We start from the raw sequence: 25,294 nt of genomic DNA, 5'->3' as shown, positions 1-25,294 counted from the left end.
TATATTTTATTATTTTCGTTAAAAATTGTCCACGACGCGATTGAAAATGAGAAACCAATAAGTACTGGCAATTTGTTTAGTAAAAATATTGCTTGCTACAAATTGTTATTCAAGGCCATTCAATTGTAAGGAAATACAAAACGAAGGGGAAGCGTGATTTTATGAATCATTTAATACAAAAATACATGTGTATACTTATCACATTATCGTTTAAACCGATGGCCATAACTTACTTTTGGAGGCGTCGAAATGTGTACCTCCGTCGAAAAATTATTATTAATCGCACCGATACGTAGGTACCGTGAAAATAATCGTCTATAATATTACAGTGCTGCCCAATGGATCGAAACTCCGATTCGGACGACTCGGACGACGGTTGGACGAACCGCGTATTGTGCGGGAGGTGAAATCTCGTGTACCTATTACATACGATATTATATATGTGTATAATAAGATAGCGTCCGTCGTTCGTGACGGTACCGGTTTTCAGTTTTCCATCGAGATCATAGCCTGTTATTAAAAACGATATACGCTAAATAACATATTAAAAAAAAAAAAACGGCATGCGTTTTTTGTACAACGATGGGTGTAACCTATTAACCCCTTACCCCGACGTACACGTACGCGCGCGCTTGCACACACACACATACAAACTCACGCACACAAATACACACACACACACACACACGTACACGTACACATAGTGACTCAGTACTCAGACTCACGCACGCGCTCAGACACACAGCTTTCGACCACATAACAATATTACTTATACGATATTATAATATTATTATTTACCGTGAGCCCACTCATTTCAGTCTCGTCTTATCATCGCGACGTTTCACTTTTCATCGTTATTGTTATCGACGTGGTCTGTTGTTTGTTTTGTTTTTCGAGACCGTTACCGTCGCCGTTCCTCCGCATTAATCGACACCATATATCAATTAAACATCATAATAATATAGTGTACGATGCGACACACGTTTTCCAGATGTCCCCGTGCGCCGTCAGATACGAATCCATACTGTTAGCCGACCAGAAGTACGAAGACCGTGGGAGACCCGCACCGTCGACACCGAACCCGTCGAGACAGACACGCAGCAGGCTACGACCGCGACCAGAGCATCGCCAAAAGTTGCGGTCCGACGCCGCCGCCGCCGCCGCCGCCACAGACGTGTCCGCGCTGTGTCGACACTTTTTGGCCGCCTACAACATACGACCGGACTTCTTTTGCAAGTTCCAAGGCAGAACGAGTTTGCTGCAATGCCAACAATCAGGTACAGTCGTCGCATACACATAAAAATATACAATATTAATGATACTTACACTTGATTTTCTGACGAAATATTATTATGCGTTTGAGGAATAGTCAAGACGTATAGTTTTATTACACTATCGTGGTGATTTTCACATAATATTGTTGAATGGCAGTTATGTCGTTTTATGTGCACGTGTTAGGTTGACCCATACCCATTAATTATACAACGAGTTATATTCGCAACTAACGCGTGTCATAGAATATTTTTTAAAAACGTTTTTTTGGCAAAGGCTCCAAGGTGGCCTTATACCGTTTGTTGACTGTGTTTATTGTACTTTCATGATTACAAATATGAACAAACCTGGTTTCGGCAATTAAATAATGTGACTTATGAATTAGTGGCTATTATAGTAGGTATCATATCATTAACTAAAATATAATTTACTGGCAACGTGTTGTAAGATATTTATATAATGTTCAAATTTTTTTTTTTACTTTTTTGTATTTTCGTTTCTATATTCAACTAGATTAAAAATATTTCCCTAGTATACAGTTTAATTTAATATTTTTTAGTAAATTATATTATATAATATAATTGTTGACTATGGAATACTACATCACTTCTGAAATTTAATTAGAAACTCAAATAGTTTAACAGTTCAACATAAAGACAAATGTTGTCTCAATATCTTATTTAATTGTATCTTTGGCATTTTATGGCTTTATTGTACCACTTGTACATATTTAGTTCAGAAATACAGAATAAGCTGTAGATATACAGGTACTGTATGTTAAATTGACTATTACGAGTATTACCTATAGTATTATCCTATGATGAAAATACAAAAATGTATTGAAGACTAATATTATAGACCATTGATAATTGAAAACGTTAAATATATGCTTAAATATATTTTTAACTTTATAACTATTGATATGCTTTACTTTAAGTTGATACTACTCAATATGGATTTACTATATTATTTCAATAGTCAACGTTACATTGAGTTACGCACTGTTCAATATTTGATTTAAATCAATTGTATAGATACATTTCAAAAATACCTAGTTAATATTAATAATTTTTTCGAGGCTTCTTGGATAATAATCGTTAGTGTTTTATGAATAATTATCATAATGATCCTTACCTCTGAAACGTCGAAGGAGCTACAACAGCATTGCACCAACCACACCGAATAGCTCACGAATTAGATACAATCAATTATAATAGTTCGTCAGTAACGCTACAAGCAGTTCAATAAATCAAAAATATTATACGATTCACACATGTTAACGATTTTCTAAAGTGCAACCACATACAATAAGGATTCAACATTTTAGAATAAAATATTTATTTCCAAAGTCGAATTGGTAGTGTTAATATGGGGGCAAGAGTGTTCAAAACCCTTATTGGGATTTAACCCTCATTATATCAATGATTATTACCAAATTGTAATAAATATTAGGTGTATTTCATGTTACCTAAATAATATAATAATAATAATATTGTGCTGAGTACTAGAAACCTGTATGTTAAAATCATCATATTTTTGTTAGATGTAGACAGTATAAATAGTGTCCTATGAATATTTATAAAAAATAACATGAAAATGAATCTACATTAAACTCACTGTTTTAAATCTTCGTGGGAAACCGAACTTGTCAGATTATTTTCTATGGTTACAACTTTACAAGACGCTACAACCATAAAATTATGTGATATCAATCATCAATTAGTCGTTATATTTTAATTATACTATTAAATTAATTCATCAACCCTTATAAAAACAAATTTTCTGAATAGTATTTAATTACTTGCATTATATAAAATGTTTGGTAAAATATTACAACTTTCAGATACTGAATCTGTATGCATATTATATTCAAATGATCAAAATATATTTTCCCTTATCTTATTTGAAATATGTCAACAATTAACCACATTGGTTGAGCAATATTCTTTTAAAAAATAAATTAAATGTTAAAAATTGAACAACCTATATTTAATGGCTTTTTCAATATTTGTGTTACATACATTTAATTAAACGAAAATAATTTTAAGTATGTTACGTATAACTGTAATTATGCTTTTAAAAATGTTTCATTGGAATTAAAAAGAAAAATCTTCAAATTGAAAAGATATTATTATAATTATTTAAAAAAATTATATTTAACTTAAAACGTATTATAAAAATTATAAAATGTATTTTACTTAAAAAACTTAAAAATTAATAATTTATATTAATTTATTGTTCTCGATATTATATAAAATAACATAGTAACAACAGATAGTTATTGTTTTTATCTCTTTAATGTATAATTTGGAAACATTATTGCTACTTATTAGTTATTTCCATGGCAGTGGGGTTTAAAGTTAATTAACTTATCGTCGAATTGAAAGTAGAGAAGATTTATAAGAATATCGTTAAATGTTATAATATATCTTATCGATATTGTAATTTAAAACAAATTAAACATTAAATAATACACAATTATAATTTCTTAGAACGTGCTTTAGTTAAATATAAAAATCAAAGACCAATTAGTCATTAATACTTCATTTTTAACCAGCTACCTACTATTATATAAATATGAATAAAGACTATTCTTATATTTTCCAATGGGCGATGTTGATAAAGAAACAGTAAAATTATGAATGTTAATATATTGTATAATATCCTGCATGACTTTAATTTATTCTATAGCAAAAGTATAGGAACATAATATACTAGATATAAAAATAAGTAGGTAATAAGTGATACGTATCATCTATAATCTATATAATAACAAGTTACAGTCTACAATTATAGTAGCAGATTGCCAGATTGGTTTAGTAAATAAAAATAATGTTCCATTCAAAATATACTCCATATTTTAAAATATCACTTTAAAAATGTATTTATGTACTCTAATTTTAATGAATTGTGTACTTAAGACAAATTGAATACATATTACACGGATAATAGTAGGTAATACAAATCAACCAACTAAAAACTAGTGATTATTTATGAAAATATTCAGTTTAGTTTCTTAATTTGTCTAATTGTACCTAATCATAAGACACTACTAAAACAACTCCACCTGTATTTATATATACCTATTTTATAAAATTTTTTTTTCATCGGGCGTTATAACTTATAATTATGGTTTTCAATAAGGTAACTCTGCTGTGTGCTTCACGGAGACATACGTCGTATTTCATTTTAGTATTTATGTACAGAGTGATTCACCAAGCATACTTACCCTATTTTGTTTTTTCATTACTGAAGTTTTCAAAATTTGATTTATGGAATTTTTATATATTCTCATAAAGATCATAATAATTTTGGTGCTACTTAAGAAATGTCATGCAGAGATACGAATTTCGGGTTTTCCACTAAACATTATTAAGTAGATAATTTTTCTAAAAATGTTAACTTATCAAGAAAAAATTATAACAATTAGTTTTTGAATAATTTTGAGTAACTTTGTTTTTGTATACTATAATGTGTTAGAAGAGGCTAAAGTTATTTGAACATTTCATTGATTAACATTAAAGTATCAACATTAACAATTCTTAACAATAGCCTTTACAAAATAAAAGTATAATAAATACCAGACCCAATATTACATCTAATTTATATTTTTGTAAGACCATTTTGGAGGACTATAATAATTATTCTTAGTATAAAAATTGTAATATCTGTCATCTGAGAATTACTCGTTTGAATTATTAATTAGATAGCTATACAACAATTTTCAAAAAAAATATCCATTAAATAATTTACAGTAAGAAGGAGGGGGGAGGGGTTCTCATTTGATGAAACTGAAGTTTATTTTACCCTAGGGCACTCCTTAGGTAGTAAAAAAAAAGAATTTGAAAATATGATCTTTGAATATACTAGGGGTGAGCTTGTTTGTTGAATCACCCAATATTTATCTAAAATATGAGTTTAAAAAATATCTTAAATGTAACAGTTCAACTAAAATTATTATGATAATTTTGAATGAATAACCAAAAATGTTGCGTACATATAGGTACGCCGTAAAAATAAAATGGATACAAACCATTTAACTCTGAAGAACTCTCACTTTACCTGATGGCTACTGGTTTGGTTTAACAAAAATGTTACAGAGAGAGCGCCAGCTATATAATAAATTCATAAATTACAGTATTATTATTATTATTATTATTATTATTATTAATTTAATTATTTTATAATGTCTAATTTAATCTGATACATTATATATTTATATTATATTGTATTTAGCATGAATTCTGTAAATGCTATTACTATAAAAATACCTGTTATGTTTATGTGTAAACCAACATAACTAAATTTATCTGCTCTGCTATTTACGAGTTATACGGCCGTATTCATAATATTTCATATTACACTGGTCACCTTCTCACAATCTCGCCCACCTATAATATTGCACACCATTTATCTTATTCTAGGTTCTAAGAAGGTGATAATTGAATGATATGTTATTTTTTTCATACAAAATGTATCAGTTATTAACTTTGTTCATAGTTTCTGATAGAAAATTGAAACCTTTTGGCCCTTTTTTGTGGGGTGTTGGGGGGAGAGGGGTATCAAAAGTAACGAATTCCTATAGTCATCTCTAAAATTAACTGGAGCAAAAAATAATTAGTCGTGTACAGAATTGAAGCTTTCACCTGCAGATATTTAAATCAAAATGTTCTAGATTTGATATAATATTTATTTTTTTGTGCTATTCGACTTTTTTTTAGATTTTGGGTAACATTTTTTTTCAAATTAAGAATTAAAAATGTAATAGAAAATTCCTCATAAGTTAAGTATGAGCAATTGGAAGTTAAAATGTTGACGATATTGGATATTTACCCTTAAAATAACAATTTCTACTAAAATAATTTTTGATTTTTGATTTATTGTTTGAAAAATATTTTTTGTAAACATTTGAAACATTAGAATATTACTTAGTTTATGATTTTGTATGCTCGGTGAAAATTTTAATATATTTAGTATTTGGATATATCTTAACTTTTAAGAATTATTGTAGTTTTTTAATTTGTTCAGTTTTTTTTGTAGTGTTACTAAAAAAACCTTGAAAATTTAATAGTATAAACATAAAGTGTTTTTATAGCAGTATAAAATATTAAAAATGCAACGAATACTCAATTTTTTTTGTATTTAAAAATGTTTAAAATTGTCAAGATGAATAGCTTAAGCTGATCAATGTCGTACATATAATTTCTCTTAATGTGTTCTTACAAGAATCTAAAAACTCTAAAATACAAATGTACTATTTTTTTTAATATATATCTGAAGTCCAGTTGTAGGCGAAATGGGTACATATTTAAATAACCCAAGGGTTTTCATAATTTTGTTGTAATTAAAAACAAATTGAATTTGTGGGGACTTAAAAGTTCTTGTTACTGCGTATTATTATTTGCTTAACAAAATATTATTTTTTTTTTTATTTGGATTAAGGCTCAACTACTGAGGCAATTAGCCTAGTACTGTGTGGGTGAGGGGGAACTTTTGGTTGGAACACGTTTGTATGTGTGGCAAGGATATGTTGCTATAAAAACCCGGGTGGTCACCCATCCGAGTGCTAGCAACGACGGCCGGTACGTATGCTCAGAGCGTTGATGCAGGTAAGCGAACGACCGTGCCTCATCAAACCACTTTAAGTGCGATCAAAATATTCACACCATTGGTAAGTATTGAGTTATAATTTGATACCATCAAGTAATTTAATAGGAAATTACATTTTAATAATATTATTAATTAAGTATACAGTACATGCAATGTTTTTTTTTGTTGAAGTAATTAGTTATTAATTATCACTAATAGATGTAAAAGCAATATAAATATTAAAATATATGATAAAATATTCTTAGAGGAGAGTATAGGCTGGCAGACCGTCGTCGCCCCTCAGAATCGTTTTTCATCGCATACATTGATTTATCATTGAATATAAATTTAACACAATGACTCAACAACGACTTTCCCGGTTTTTTTTTTAATGCATTATTATTTGTTAATTATTATGTGTTGTGTATAATATCGTATTAATTGTTGATCATATTGTTGTATTAGTTTTTATAAAACATTCATAATATAATTATATATGCAAACTAAATTTCAAATGTATGTCTTATCTTTGATCGATAAAAAAATCTAATGATATAAATTGACAGCTTTTTTAAACATATCATTTTTATAATTGAACGTATTTATTTTATTCATTGAATGAATATTGCACATTTGCTTATGTCTAATTATTTTTCAGTTATAATTATTTAGATACTAAATAACAAGTTGGTGATTTATTCAGTTTTTGTTTTTACTTCTGTCTAGTGTTGTTAATAATTAGGAAGATACAAAATAAAACTACTTCAAAAGTTTGATAAAACATACTATAATACATTTCATCCATTATGCTCATTTTAAAAATTATATTTATTGCAATCTTTTCTATCTATTTGAAAATATTTAATTATATTTTTAACTTGGTGTTAATAGGTTAAACAAGTATATATATATAGAAAATTAGACAAAATGATTTAATTCACAATTGTAATAGCAGGCAACAATGTATAGATTAATAATACATTAAGTTTAATATAGAAATATTTTTGTATCGGAGTTTTCGTACGTAGCTACTTTAATTTTTAATTTTTAATTTAAATCATTTTTTAGCTATTTTATCAGTATTAGAGTAAAACGAAATGCATTATAATATTTCTGTTTAAATTATGAATAGTAAAATTGATTTTACAATAAAATTTGATTTTTCTTTATGTATTATTGCACATTTGCACTTTTTTTATGACCAACTACTTGTTAGTAAACATTTTTATTTTTTATTTATGGCTCAAAATATTCATACCTAAGTATTTTTATCCAAATTAATGAACATTAATATAATAAAATTAGTTTATAATCTTGCAATTACCTATTCAAAAAAAAATTAATATCTATTAGTGTAAACCAGCATAATAAATTATAAGAATAATGATATTAACGATATCAAAAATGTTAATCGTGATAAGAAAGTAAGCACCTATATAATTATGTATGTAAAATGTATATAGTAACCGTTGAAAGATAAAGGTCATTGGTAATATTGTGCTTGGTTAAGAATTATGATTGACCTTAGATGACTTTAGTCTGATCAACAGTTTTATAATATGCAATAACGAACTCGGCTGGAAATTTTTTCGTATCCGCACTTATGAGAATAATTTAAAATTTTCGAAGCACATATTATAATTACAACAACAATATCTACCCACGACTTCAAAATTTTTTTATCTAATACCTATACCACCATTTTAAAAATTATTAAATTAGTTTAACATATTGTATAAAAACATAGAACACACAAATTTTATTTCTAATTTATGGATTCTCGTATTACCATTAAATTAAAAATCATTATTAAAATTATTCTTAATCAGTTTGTTTATTCTTTAAACAGTTTATAATAAAGTATCCAAAATAAAATGTAAATTAATAAATACATAATTTTTTTTTATTATTACCATACTTTTATCATAAAATATATAAGTAATGTTAATTTATTTGTATCGCTTATTAACATTTAATTCGTAAAACTGTGTTTATTATGGTGAATGTTGATATAAGTAATATCTTATTACATCGATATTTGTAATTTATATTCTGTAGTACTTACTCGTATATCCTTTATTTCGAACTTCACGCTCTCTTAATATTCTAATATGGATTGAATTTACTAATTTTTACCTAAAATAATAGTAATTCGCATTATTTTAAAACTTGTGAAATTCAAAAACTAAATATTGTACTCAATTATTTACTACATGTTATACGTGTGTATACATGCAGTAGATAATCTCATATAAATTGTTTGGAAACAAATTTTTATCTCGTTTATATTCCTCTATTGTATTTTAAAACTAATAATTTATATTGTATTTTATTTTAAGCCCATTTACCATGGGCAGCGTTTGTACATTTCATTGAAACCATAAATTACAGATTTTGTAATTTTAATACTTAAATTAATGTTATTATTATAAAACAAAAGTAGTGAGTATTATATTACTATAGGTACTTACATCGCAGTTGCATCTGCAGTCTACATACTACGCAGTTGTTTACTATGGTATAATATATCCCTACTATTATTGAATTAGTTACGGAGTATTGTAGTTAGTAATTAATTTTTTATCTTCTATAACTGATAAACATTATTATTGGATTTATTATTAAAAATACCAAGGATATTGTGTTGTCAAATTAAAAAACTTATTAGTTATCACTTTATCAGTAACAAAAAAATTTTTTAAAAAATTATTGCTTTCTGAATATTTTATTGTGCATACGCATTTGTTATATTACACCTGGTCAATAAACATAATTAGTGATTACTTGAATAAACATATAAATTATAAACTCTATGGTAGGTATCTAATACAAATTGATTTAGACAAGCAGGTAATACAAATTCAACAATATTGCTCTAATTTTATTCTTGAAGCTCTGGTTTGCAATATTGGGTGTATAGCTAGGTAACTGGTGTATTATAACGTGTATTATATAGCTGTTGGCTATATTATTCTTAATGGACAGAACTTGTCTCTCGCTGAGAACACTTTATTTGGGAACCGATGACGCGTACGCCTTGTTTTAAAATTTTCAGTCCGTTCGCTCCTCCTTAATCGGCACTGTTATAGATATTTATTCCAATCAATGCCACCGGGCAGAATATACATTAACAAATTATATTACACACAGAAGACGAATTTTTGACGAACCATTTTTTTTCCTTCCACGCAAAACATCCGGTTATGCTAAACACGATTACTTGTAAAAATCCTATAGTCGTCACTTGACCACTATTATAATAATATGTACCTACCTATATAATATAATACAACGCATGTTTAGGCGTGTGGGGTCGTTTATCGAATTGGAAAAATTCGATTAACCGTTGTGTATGCCTGATGATTATATAATAGATATTTTTCCCTGCGAATGATAGATAAGTTGTTTATTATAATATTAAGTTCCGGTAAAACCTAGGTTAAACTATACTGTCTAATGTCTATAAATACCTGGATTTCGAACTTTTACTTTATATATCAGTCATATTGGAAAATTCTATAGGATAAACAACTAAACTTTCTGTCAACCTCCGAATGATTCTTGCGTAGTTTAAATTTTTACATACGATAATTGGTTTATCTTAGAAAAACAATGTACCTATTAAGGTAAAAGTACAAAATATAATAAAAAATTGAAAGTACAAAAATTATTTTACAATTTTTTTTTTTATAAGAAATATACCATCTGTACCCAGAGACACAATAAGAATATGGGCTAATTTATAAAGACGTGAATGGATTGTTGGAAGAAGTCACTCAGTAGTGACACTTCCTATTGACTTATTTATTTATTTATTTTTTTATAGTTAAGGAGATCTCTGCGCCATTTTCTTTTAAGTCGTTGATGAGGATTACCAGGAATTTCGTTTGACGCTAATTAATAACATAAGAAATAAATTTATGACAAAAAATTTAAAGTCCAAACCAAATACAACTAATGTAAAACTTCTTAATAGAATAATAATGTAGTGTATTATATCCCTCGAGTTATAACTGTATAATAATATGTACATAGTATTTTGATCGTTTTTCATTTAAATAACTTCCGTTTTTTAGATGATATTGTAGGTCCAATATCACACTACTAGTACTGTTAGTAAAATCATTACTTATTAGGTATCATATCAATTTTCTAATAATAATATTATATTATATCAAACCATCAAACTTATTTCATGTCATATATAGAATGAAGTAAAAGGCAAATGTAAGAATACTTTTATCTTTATTGATTTATCAAAGAGATCATTACATTGCCATTAGTCCATCAAAATCCATGCAACGTAGTTAATTGCGTATATCCTATGCTTCAACATTTAGTTATTTGATTATATCATCATTATAACATTTTTTTAAATGCAATTTATAGATCAATTTTTTTTGCACTTGATTTGATCTTTTATTTGTTGGCATTTATTTATATTGTAAGCTTACTGTATTTTTACGGACAACGATGTTTTTTCATATACTCATCATAGCATCATCACATTCACTTATTGTTCGGTATTTATGAGCAGCTTGTGAAGTATAAATATAAAATGGAAAAAATCTAGGTTTTAACGGCACTCGTTATTTTACTTAACCTATGCATTACAATACAGTCGAGTGTACGATTATGTATGTTTTTTTGCTTTGTTCGTGTCTTTACGAACCCCTGGTGTCTTCTAAAACATATACTATGTGCGTATGCTGCATGTAGTGGTGTACGTATAATAATAATAGTAATAATATGTGCCTTAGTGTGTGCACACACACACACAAACACATTACCGTATACCAGAACACGACCGCGATGCTGCAGCAGTGGGTTCCGGTCGGTGGACAAGTCGGAGAAGTAGAAAAATAAATAAATAAAACCGACTGCTATGCAGTGCTCGCTGCGACAACCGAGAACTTTGTGTGCGCTTTACACGCGCTGGATTTTTTTCCTCTCACAAAATATATAATAACATACAGGGTGGACGATAGAACGATATTATACGGCGTGATGGCGATGGGGACGAGCTAATGCTCCGTGAACGCAACCCATACGCATACCGTTGCCATTTACATAATAAATTAACCGCTGTTTATAATGTGTATACGTGCAGTATACGTGTACATTATACTATATGTGCGATGTATACCTATATTATAATACACACGCGTGCGCACATAATAATATATGTCTTCGTCCGTTATAGTATACGTTCAAGTCGTTCAACAAACCCGAAGAAGACTGTATATACAGCAGAAGAAACGAACCTGCAGCGGTGACGATGTCCTTTGTATGCGCGCGCACATTACACTGTGGTTTTAATATCGGTCGGTAGGTATTCATAATAATATGTATATTTACCTCGTGTTTTTAACACTCCTATTGTACCTGTTTAAAAAGTCAAATACCCGCCGAAATATTACATTTCGTATGAAACCTACCGTCGCACGAAAGGTCGTAGCGCGCGATTAGGCGTTTCGTCGACTATTCTCAGCTGACTGCAGCTGTGGTCCGAAAGCACTCAGATTCTGCGTGCCGCGATCCAACAACAATATAAACAAACCATACGAAGCTTATACGAAAACATTGTACTCGTACCGACCAACGTTTCGAACGCGCGAATTAAAAGTGAGCAATTAACGAATCAGCCTCGGGTATCAAAACAAGATGGAATAATATCTGTGCGGTTACACACACACGCGCACACACACACACACATAATAACATAATATACTGGATACCTACTTATAATGTAATACTGTGTATGGGTATAATGCAGAAGCTGCAGTTGTACGCGTACGATTGAGCACAGGCGCATTCCGGCGAAGACGTGATTAGTACGAAATGAGTATCATTAGATTCGACAAATATCTGTGTATACATTTCTCCTGGCCGTAACAGATTTATGCCTCATGTGAACCGATGTCAAATTAAAACACTATACCGTCAACGGCAATTTGTATTCTCTGCAGCGTACCTGCCTATGTCGTCTCGAAGTCGTTTTCATCCGTCTTGAATACGATTTTGGTAAACGTGAGTGTAACATAATACAGCCACATCAATATTATAATATTTCTGTTGTAGGTATTGCGTTACGTTTATATATTATTAGGTATTATTATTATTATACTAGATAATATATGTCTGTTCTTCCTTCGTGCGCCGTGTCGTGTCGAGCAACCGAAAACAAAACGAAATCGTTTTTAATCGAGTAATATTTATATGAGCAGTGAACTCGCGTGATATTTAAGAAGTAGATCTGCTGCTGTACATATATATATATATATTGAACGAATTACGATATTTGTACATACCCTTCCGAACGTATTTCGTCCTTTTTAAAAATGTAAAATATTCATTGGCGGACACGTTATCCAAGTACCCGTATCGCTGAATCGGTTTAAATAAACATAATATTATGAATAGTTGAAGCGAATACGATATCACATTTCTAAATAAAATCATACCAATGTCTTAAGTATAAGTATTGATATTTTAATATTTATTTTGAATTCTACATACTTCTTCCTGTACGGCTTATAGTTGACAGTTGAAGTATGATTCAAAGAATATGAATACATATTTTTATGAAGCCAACAAATAATGTGCTTATAATATATGATACCTACTCTATATATTGGTACCTGTACATTGGAAATGTATCAATCGAAACCAATACGGCAATACACGTTAATGTGATTATTATAATAAAAATATGTTTAATAACAACGATGTGTATAGACTGTACGGACTGTTGTAAATAAATCGACTCTAGAATCTCAGTGCCCCAGTGCGTGAAGTGTATATTATCTAATGTATTATACGTATATGAAAATTAGTCGATAAGCTTCGCATATTATAACATTTTACGTGTACCTCCGATTGGACGGTGCGAGATGAAAACGTGTAATGAGTACGGTGAATGCCAGAAATCTTCGTGGTAAAATCAATAAAACTTGAACGCTCGCGACAAACTCAACATAATATAATAACATAATATATTTGGTCGTGATCGAGTGTTATGTTCGCGAGACGTCTAAACGTGCGTGCGTGTGCACATTATAAACGAGTGTATGTGCCGGGTTATAGCGACACAAACACGCCATTATATTATATTACGTTCGCAGATACGCATCGGATGTAATGAAAATTTAAATATCGAAACGTTCGAGATCATAAAACGTATACACCTATAATAATATGATATATAAATAATATTATACATTTATACGTATGCGAAACTCCGTGTCGTGTCTGCGGCGGCTGACTCGAAACCCACACGGCCGCACTGTCGCGAAGCTTTCGAAATCGATTAAAATTCTATATTATAATTTTATAAATATATACATATATATATATAGATCTCATACTCGCGGGTGGAGAGCAGAACATAATATTGACCGTCAAACAGGTAGCAGCTGATTTGGGTCAAAAAAAGATTTGATTTTTGTGCCTTAATATTATTATGCTATCACTTAAAAGCTGTAAATTTGTAACATAGTTTTTTTTAGATTATTGTTCAAGTTTGTAGCTTTTCAAGAGGGTTCCACATTAGGAACCTAACGTTTTTTTGAGTGAATTATGTAGACCTATACGCGTTCCAGTGTACTGATTTGAATGGTTGAGTATTACTCCGATAATAATTTTGAAAACATGTTTGGATTTATTATTATGATGTCTATTTTGAATCCTTTGAGCCAGAATTGTAAAAAAATGTTAATACTATCGTTTTTCTATTGAAATTTCTAAAAAAACAAAATTGTTTTCTAAATTTCAAGTGGGAATTTTTCTTTTCGTTAATAATAAATTTGAAATGTGGCCGAAGGATAAATAAATCAGCAAAAAAAATCTGATTTCAAAATTAGTGTCGGTGTATATTGTCAGTGTATTGGAACTTGTTTAGGTCTTATTTATAAAAATTCACTATTTTTATTCGTGTTAATTTAAAAAATGTTCGTTAAATACATAAATAACAATAACTTTTCGTAAAACTATTGTGTATAAGAAAATATTTTTTTGAAAAGAGATTTGACTTCTAAAATCAATCTACCCCTCGATCGTACATTCCTGGCCCCTCTTAAACTGCAGAGAATAAAATTATATTTAAATTTTTTTGGTTTTCCGTAGACCGCAATTTATAATTACATTTTAAAACTGGTCTATAAGTAACAATGTTGGTGGCACGCGCATGTACAATATTTTGGTAACCCCCTGAACGCCTGTTGCTTCACAGGCCTATATGCAGTGACTAATGAGTGGAGGGTGGAGTATGACAGATGCGGTGTCATACGTATATAATATATGCACATTATACATTGTGAACGTTTATACATGTACAGTATCGAAGAATGCACATCTCAGAGACTCGGAGAGTGTGATGTGTGAACTCCAGCTCATGCGTGTACATCATACTGCTCCCGGTTTTCTCGCCAGATATTATGATAATATTATAGATAATGTTCATATAATCATATATTTAAGTATATGCTTTCGTTATTCTCGTATATTCCATAATCGAAGCTCGCCGTCGTAGTTTCGACGCGATGCCGTGATTTCTGAGAATCCGACCCACGACCTCCAAAGTCTGCAACGATTGCGAAGCTTATAGTATATAATATATATGCACCAAAGAGAAAATCTATATTTTGCCCTCATTTTCATTTGTTTGTCCATTGTCAAGATAATATTATAGTATCATGATATTGGAGACTTTAAAAATAAGTCTAAGGTTGTGTTTATGTAATAGTATATAGTATATACCTATAGTCACATTTAGCCAAATCCAAGAATTATGCTTCAGGTTACCACTAGTATCTAGTACACACTTTGATAATAATCTCATATTCTCGTTATGTCAATAACTTCCAGTAAATGGAATCAAAAACCTATATCGCGTTTGGCGAATTCAGTATTTTTAAGGATATACTTATTACGACATCTATATCATTCAATTTTCAACTAATTTCAATAATAAGTATACTCCACGAGAATAATGATCTTCAAGAACACTTATTTTAGGATGTCCCTAAATGTTTGATAATAATTTCAGACACCAGAATCAAGCATAAATCTCAAAACTCGGGCCCGTCATATCAAAATATAATTTTTGAAAGGTGATAAATCTCGGGGAGAAATATTTTTTGATCCAAATCTTATAAAAGAAAATAAATTTATTTTATTATTTTGATTGAAAATTAATTCTTCTACTATAATTATCGTACATATGCGTTTGCTGTCGCAGTAAGTTTAAAACTTAATGAGATGGATAGATGCCGACATACTGTGAGTAAACCATTAAAATTCCGCTTTTACAGAATGAAAAAAAGGTTTTTGATTCCATATTCACTTACATACTAGATAGGATATATCGGATAATAATTCTTAACGTCTGTATACGGATTACTGAACAATCCGAAAAACACACAATACGATGTTTATTGTATGTACTCTTAGTATTTCGAAAGCTATCGTTACAATAATATAATATTAATGCCACTCTTAAAAATTGTTCCACCCGGGACATTTGTCCCATCCAACCCCCCAGAGTGGAGGCCACTTTATAAAAGCAAGGATGGACTTTTCGCACACAATCGCCACTCGCATATAATATGCATGTACAATGTACATACACATAATTGTAGGCACAATGTATTACAATTTATAATATATACTCCTATATGGTCATTGTACGACTTAGGTCTCCTCGGGCTAACAATAATATATTATGCACTATGTGTACTACGCGTACCTATTCACTTTACATCTATACACATACTACCGGTTTTTATTTTTCCGTTTAAACCTGCGATTTCTCGGACGTATATATATCGTGCGTGTGTGTGTGTGTGCGTGTGTGTGTAGATGCCTACGTGCAAACACAAAGAGACTGTTAAATATTAATAATATCGTTCGGCTCTCGTTGGATTTTTTTTTTGTAATACCCCCATAAAATACATTATCCAGTGTCAAAGCGCATTCGTGTGAGGACATCTATAATCGTACGCCTGTATAAACCTACCACCGCCGTGAAGAACGCTGCAGATCAATAGTTATTGAAATACGTATATTTTTCAAACTGTGTCCGCCAAATCCATTTGATTTCAGACAAATAATAATATTAGGTACTTACCGTTAACGTTTTTCCATTACTTCGATTTCTTCACCTAGTGTTTATAATTTTTACAACACCGATGTATAACATACAAAATATATATTTTTGGATAATGTTATAATATTATACTCCTCCTATGAAATTACAAACGACGGCACGACGAGTGAAACAACAGTAAAGTGTAGGCATATTTAGTTTAATATTAATTATAATTTATGACAATGTTTAGGTATTATGGCGTGAGATTTAAATATTATTCATGTAAGACTTGCCTCGTAAATTTAAGATTATGAACATTAACATCGTCGATGGATAATTTATTTAAAAGTGTATTTTCACATTTATTTCGTTATTTGAGTCAGACGTACATTACTATTTTTACGAACTGATACCGTTAAACATGCCTCATTAATTCTTTCGACACGACGAGAGATAGATAATGGCTGGTAGATAAATCAATAATTTTACACCTGGAAAATTTTTATAGTTGCGTTAATACGATAGACTAAAATCAGATTTTCAGCATCAAAAATCACACCGACATTAATTTAAATTTGCGGGAGACACTGTTCATACACCTGTAATTATTCGTATATTATGTATTTTATTATATGTCTTGGTATTGGTCGTTCCAACAAACGTATAACTCCCTTAGTTTGGAACAAGTCCAAAATGTATATTTTCTTCATGATGGAAGAACTTCACTGAGGAGTTGTAATTAACTATATCTTGCCTTGTGGCAAATGAGATTTTCAATTACGAAGTATGTTCGTGATTACTCGTATTTCTCTCATGTTGTTCTAATATTGAGGTTAAAAAAACATACAGCTGATTTTAAATTTTGAGTTATGTTATAATAATAATTTTTATTATTGAATGCAAACATGCTATAAATTATTCAACTAAAACAATAAATATGTTACAAATACATAAAGTATATGTAACATTGTAACAATCACAAAATAATACTATAAGAAGTATTTACTTGTGATTTTAAAACTAATATAAATTATAATATAATGATATGAAACTGTCTAAATTATAGTATATATTAATATTGGTATGTCCCCACATTGTTAAATGAATTATATTCCCTTATAGAAATTTATATATAACTAACTAATAATTGTCTCCATATTAACTTTAAACTTTTCGAGTGTTATTGTTTGTTAACTATGTATACACTAATAGCTTAACGTTTTTATAACGTTGACTTATCTTATCTAACTCAACTTAATTGTTTTCATGAACTTACCTACCTTTGATTATACTTCCAAGTTCAGTCAGATAAGCGGAGTGAGTCAAGTGCCCTGAAACACAGTGTCCGTGGATCCTCTATAGTCGACCGTTTGTGTCGATTTCGATTTCTCCGATGCATTAAAAACATTTCCATAAGTTTATACATCAAACAAATGTTCACGTTACATAAATCTAATTAATTTATGTGCTGCACATTTTTAATCACACACTATTTACGCCATGTGTGTAATATATTGTGTACATATATGTTAAAAATAAATATTCAACATAACCAGTTTTGTGTAGTTGGACGTAAAATCAATCTTTGAAGACGTCCTATCCGAGACAATCGTGTTTACAGGAAACCTACCCGTCTAGAATATATTTTTTTTTTTAATGAAAAGGGTTTGTCGGTTCTCATAATATGACTCACACCCGAAACAATAATAATAATAAAAACCTCTATAAACAGTCTTGTGAGTACAAGTACACTGTATATGTTATAATATTATCATATGTTATTCTTTTCAGAAAGTAATTACCGATTTGATTTTGTTTACGGTTGCTTAAATCTCAATCTAGTTTGGTGTTTGAGACACCACCCACCCCAACCTCCGTACATGGGGTACTAACGTATCCACATAATAAGCGGGGTATAGAAAAAAAACACACGAGTGTGTGGTCCTTTTATTTGGCTGGTCTTCAAAATACATCAGCTGTATTACTTTATTATGATAGTGTGTACATTATTTTATAACGTTCTCATATCGTATACCGTATACACAATACTTGTATAATATTATATACATTTTGTATAATATTATGTCCAACGTTAAATCCTTATACTATATACACTTTCGAGTACTAGTACCTATATTTTTATTTTACTTTTGAGTGATTCTCCAAGCATAGTCCTGCTCCGGTTTTTATCTGATAATCATGCATTTTTTAAGTGTCTATTGAAAAGCCATATTTTCAAATACTATTAAAATTGTAGTAACCATTTAAGAAGTGTTTTGTATAATGGTACAAAAATATTTTTCCAAATGATAAGCTTGCAGGCAAATTATAAGTTTTTAAGCTAATGATTTTTTTGAAATCTTTATGCATCTAGGTAAATATAAATTTGAAGAAGTTGTTGACGAATGTTGAAAATCTATACAACTATGTGTATAATGTTTAATAACGCTGAAACCTCTAGTGCAAAATTTGATTTCAATGCGTCAACATTTTCAAAGAATATGTCTTGAATTTAAAAGGGGTGTACGGTGTACCTATCACTCGAAAAAAAATAATTTGGAAGGTACTGTCACAGAACAAACGGTAGATAAATCACAGTACTTTAAAATTCGGTTCTTGACCATTTGAACTTGAAAATTCTCGAAACTATACGAAATGAATAAAATCGTTAGGTATTAAAATAACTATACGGGGTGAATATACTTGGCGAACCACTCTGTATATATCTTCAATCTTGTACCCATTGACCATTAACACGCAAGTCGAGGAAGACGAATAATAAAATAATTAATCAAACCGATGGGCATCTGTTTGAAACGAGTTTCGTAGTGTATCATATTATAATATATAAGCGACCATTATCGCAATCGCATTTTATAGGAGTGTATTTGCGATTCATGTGGCAAACGTATACTACTAGTTAGGACTTCTAAATAGATACGCTATGCGGTCGACGTCACAAACAGGCAACAGCAAGCCGTCGGTTATCACTTTTTGCGAGCGAACGCACACAAATAGTTATATTTACGTACCTACATAATATTATAATATCGTCGTCAATACTTCAAAGACAGTATTCCGCACACATCCGGGTGTGAACAAGACGTGTAAGTGTGATGGCGCGAGCGTACGGTGCATGCTGTATAAGATAAATACTGTGTGACTGTGTACGACGTCTACGTACCTACTACCTACCTATCAATTTTGCATTTTTTTTCCGTTTCTTTCAGCGGTGGCAGCAGACATGTTTTTTTATTATTTTTTATTTTTCAGACACCTTTTCCGATGGATAAAAATCCCCTTTATACGTTTACGTTATTACGGTACCCGGATAATCGTGTTTTAGGCCCATTTTTCTAATCCGCAAAACTCGTTTTGGAAAATAATAAATAATAAAGTATAATGTATAGTAATAGTACACATAACAACACACATGGGTCGTGGAAACCAGTTAGCAGTGGCCGCCGAAGGCTGTGCGCGGACACTGTGTGATATCGCCGCCGCGCAGACCTTCTGGAAATGTCAATAACCCACTTACCATACACGTACCACTGCAGATATAGGAGCTGGAACCCGTCGTTAAAGTCCTTTGGGTCGACGACAGTGCAGCCCGCAACCGATATAATGGTAGACGACCGCTTTTCTTTTCCACGAAAAAAAAAACAGAAACTGCAGAATCCCAATAAATTTGAATACTAAGTACCTACAGCGTCGGTTATTGAAACGGGGAAAATGGTACTGTTGAATTATTTTGTATAGGTGCCTAGTCTCAGTGATGGTCTCTGATCGACGTCGAAAGGCACACATTTGTTCGGTTTTCAATATATTATTATGTACCTACACATTTCCAGATTATATACCTTAAAAATGTTGTAATTATCATTACTCCATAATAATATCAGTTTTAATAATACAGTGTTTGTATTACATTGTAGTATCACTGAATGGTTAATATTTCCTTATTATGAGTTTGTTTTTTGTTTTTTTAACAACGTTGTATTATTATTATTATTATTATTATTATTGATATTACGTACGAATTATACACAAAATGTATACCACACCGTTCCCGTGCAAACGTATTTACAACGCGCAAAGTATGAAACGAGTACGGATGTAATAGGTATATCATATTATATCGGTCGAGTATTATAGGTAGCATGTTATTAAATGTTATATATTACAGTTAATCATACGCGTAATGAATAGTTCGTAGTAGTATGATTACTTATTATTATTATTATTATTATTATTATTATTATTATGGTTTAGCCAGTAGAAAAAATTAAGATGCTAGGTTTGTTAGATATACCTCGTTAATCAGCACACATAGTACGGCGGCGTTGATATATCACGAGTGCGGCCATGATCAAGACAAAATCATAATGACATAAGCCGGGCTTTGATTCTAAGGTATTTATTTGTCGTTTATGCGAACAATATTCTACATAACGTAGGTCCTTACTACATTTTACCTTTGAAATCATATTTATTTGGTTTTCACAAAATGTTCAGTTAACGTTTAAATGCCATAGTTTATTTATAAATGGATAGTCCTGTAACAAATGATATATTTAACTATAACATTTTTAAGTAAATTTGGAGAAAAATAACAACGATATTCGGCTAAAAAAAATTTAGATAATTTATTTCAATTAACACCTAGCTGGGTTATACAAAGTGATTTAGTAACTTAGAACATTTTAAACAGTAAAATACCATTTTTTTTTTTTTAATAAATTCTACTATTTCGTTATTCCTCTTCATTGTACACGTGCTTTTTGGTTGAGGCAATTAAACGTTCGTCAATGTTTAATAAACTATTATAAACACGAAACGTATATGTATTGTACATTATAAAAGTATGATATATTTGTTTATTTTTATTTAAAATCATCATGCACAGCTTGATTATAAACAAAAAAAAGGGGGAAAGTAGGTATAACGTCTCTGCTATATGTATATACTGTGTATACAGTTGATGTAGACTATAGAGTGTACCTCGTCTTTGAGTAAGTCAATGCGATGGTGTGTGTTAAATTTTAATTCAGCGATAAATCGTTGCACTCAAAAATGATTCTGAAATATTGTATGATATATTTATATTGCTGTAAGAAATGTATTTCACGTTTAATATGTTTAAATAACTGTAATTTCGTTTTGATTTAGACTTCAAATATCTATAAAAAAAAATTGTGCAAATACATTTTTTAGATTTATTGAAATCAATATCAACTACTTGAGGAACCTAGTGTTACATTTTCAAGCTATTATTGGCAGAATGAACAATCAAAACAAAAAACGTATTTCTACTATTACTATTATGATCTGTAATCTGCAATGTTCAATCGCAAATATTTATAAACAATAATAATTTTTTGGATTTTCATCGTGCATTTCAAAATTCTTGTGTGACATTCGTGCACTTCTTCAAAATGCCAATTTTGAAAAATCCTTTCTCAGTGCACTCTGACATATGATGGTATGAAAGTACTACACACATTTCAAGTCTCTATAGCTATATCATAGTTATTAGGCTCTAAGTTGGTCAGTCAATCAGTCAGTCAATCGGGACAGCTTCGATTATTTATAATAATAGATAAATGATACCTATAGTATGAATCATCTATAGATTCTAGAACGTTAGTACGCTGTAGCAGAAAATTATTGATGCTGAAGAAACACGCTTTACGGTCGGAATTTGATGTTTAGTATTATATCGATATAGTCTCAGCTCTAAGATCGACACACAAACATTTCTTCGGAGATTTTTACAATACGTTATGTATATTGTGTATATTATATATCTCTCGCGTGTATTGCCTGTCTCCTCACCGTTCGACAAAGTATATTGATAACACGATGACTTTTTATTTTGACGACGGCGGAGATGGAAGTACCCGCGCGGCCAGGAAATAGCAGGAATAAGGTACCTACACATCGTACTGTACACTCACGTACACGATAATATTATTGTGTACCAGCTATATATTATAATATTATTCATAATATTCAAATGCGTAAACAGCGGGTGGCATTTTTTTTATTTATCGTTGTTGTTCGTTCTTTAAAACGTGAACCGCGGGCACGCACGACGATAATATTATGTTCTGAAACAATAATATTATACGTATTATCACAGCGGTCGATGATGTCGGAAGAATTAAATTACCACCTGTACGCGTCATTCTAATATTATGAGACGGTATAATACGCATATGTTATTGCGTGGTGTGTGACAAGTTAACTCAGAATCCAGGGCTTGACCGTTTAAAATCGTTTAATGATTCAATATAATATAACTATATACGAATGTATACTATGTATATATACCCATTATATACTCAGGGGGATTCACTACGTTTGAAAACCGCCCCTTTTATCCTTTAATAATAAGGTTATTCAAATTCCGGTTCTTTAAATTTTTAGTTTTCTTAAAACCATAATGTATTAGGACTTTTCATATAAACTTATTTTTTTTCAAATGAGTATCTTTACATCCTCCCTTTACTATAAATTGTTTCAGCAGAAGATTTTTTAAAAATATTTGTGGATCTTAATCAATTTGACAGATGAGTTTTTGCGAGTTATTAAATTGTATGTACTAATGATAATATAATCATTTATACTTGTTTTACTTGAAGTACAAAATTAAAATATGTGTTACCATAAATATCTAGTATAATCAATAAATAATTATTATAATCGATCTAAATCTAGTATTTAAGATACAACAAACATTTAAAAATATTTTTGAGTTAAAGACCTCTTATTCATCTATATACCTTCTGCTAAGACGTTTCTATAATTTTCTAATCATCATATGCTTCCAATATCATTAAACCCATGATCACAGACTTGTATCCCTGGACCTTAGTAGGTGCATGTGCATACACTTTAGAAACTCAAAAGCTACAACTAGTTCGAATTTTGATTTATATACCTAAACATTTGAAAATTATTTAAAATTCAATTCAAAACCCTTTAATTAATATATCAATTTAAAAAAAAATCATCTGCTTAATATGTTACTTGGTAAAGAAAGGTTGTTCTTCTTTGAAAAAAAGAAGTTAGTTACAAGGTGTTCTTAAATGAAATAAAAAAATTTTAATATTTGAAAATATAATCTTCAAGTGTACTCATAAATTCCAAAAATCAGAATTTGAATAATATATTCATTATTAATGTAAAAAAAATGAGGGTGCTCATGGTTGGAGATAGTGAATCTCCCGGTACTTTAGTGGGCGGTGTTCGGGCGTATTGCGTGCAGCTATTAATATACATTATGCTGTGTAATAATGTAATATTATGTATATAAGGTGTCTGGAGTTCACCAGCTGTATGCCACGCGAAGTGATATCACTGACCAACTGAACGTTATTAACGAATTTTTATTCACATAAACGCACCTGCAGTATATGCTATATTATTTACTATACAATGCCAATGGATATTATGTACCATTTCACGTAATTACGATTTCGAGGTCCAGGTGCTAAAACTTCACGATGCTCACCCTCTTCAAATGTATCTTTATAATTATTACTTATTGTACTCGGTATCGTATCATATTTTAATAGAACAAAAAATATGCTGTTTATTATATAATGTTTATATTTATTTGGTAACATTGATCTCCGAAGTCAGGACACCGAGCACCAGGTCCCGTCGTCTTCAGAGTAGTTTTAATTTCCAGAATCACTGCGGCACTCACTATTACAGGGGTGGAAATATTAACTCTTGTTCGGGTAGTTATTAATTTGAATATTGTATAGGTAGTGAAATTAACACGTTTTACATGGAATGACACTGCAGTGTACAATATGTGCCTAAGTATTTATTTTATTACATTTCGCACCGTGTCAGATCTGGTCGGAAGAGAGCTATAAAGAAAGTGAATGATGAGCGGATAATTGACTGTAGAAAGAATCGTTTGAAATCATCGGTTCGAGAGATATCACATCTCGTGGGAGGCGGCCCGCAGGACAAATGACGCCTAATAATCAGACACCATACTATTCAATAGTACACACTCGTGGAAGACATCGACTGACCGACAGACGACGGAAATGATCGCGGTTTGCGAGTATACCGCTTGATCATCGTGCGATCGATACAATTGCTGTCTATATTGATTATTGTTTATGGTATATCTATTCTCATGGCCAATCACGAAAAGTGTGAAGGAAACGCGGTCATCGGCGACTTTTTCATTTTCGCCCGTCGAATTTTCGATCAAACCATTTTTTTCTCCTCGGTTCACTAAGATACGATTGTACATGGCGACGAAACGATTCAACCCAAGTATATTTTGCATGGTAATCGGTCAAAAAGTCCGGGGACAAA

At 30.4% G+C, this 25,294-nt stretch overlaps 1 protein-coding gene across 3 annotated transcripts in view; it reads left to right on the top strand.

Annotated features, from left to right (window-relative positions):
- LOC111035430 (unconventional myosin-Va) overlaps positions 1-25,294 on the top strand; it is a 73,518-nt gene that overhangs the window by 8,843 nt on the left and 39,381 nt on the right. For all 3 annotated transcript variants that reach the window (XM_022317038.1, XM_022317036.1, XM_022317037.1), the window contains one exon: positions 992-1,277. In XM_022317038.1, coding sequence (XP_022172730.1) covers positions 992-1,277 — 286 coding nt within the window. Of the gene's footprint in view, positions 1-991; positions 1,278-25,294 lie in introns of those variants that run through there.

Source organism: Myzus persicae, unplaced genomic scaffold (genome assembly GCF_001856785.1).
Source record: "Myzus persicae strain clone G006 unplaced genomic scaffold, MPER_G0061.0, whole genome shotgun sequence".
Taxonomy (NCBI): Eukaryota; Metazoa; Arthropoda; class Insecta; order Hemiptera; family Aphididae; genus Myzus; species Myzus persicae.
This window is presented reverse-complemented; position numbering and strand designations above follow the sequence as displayed.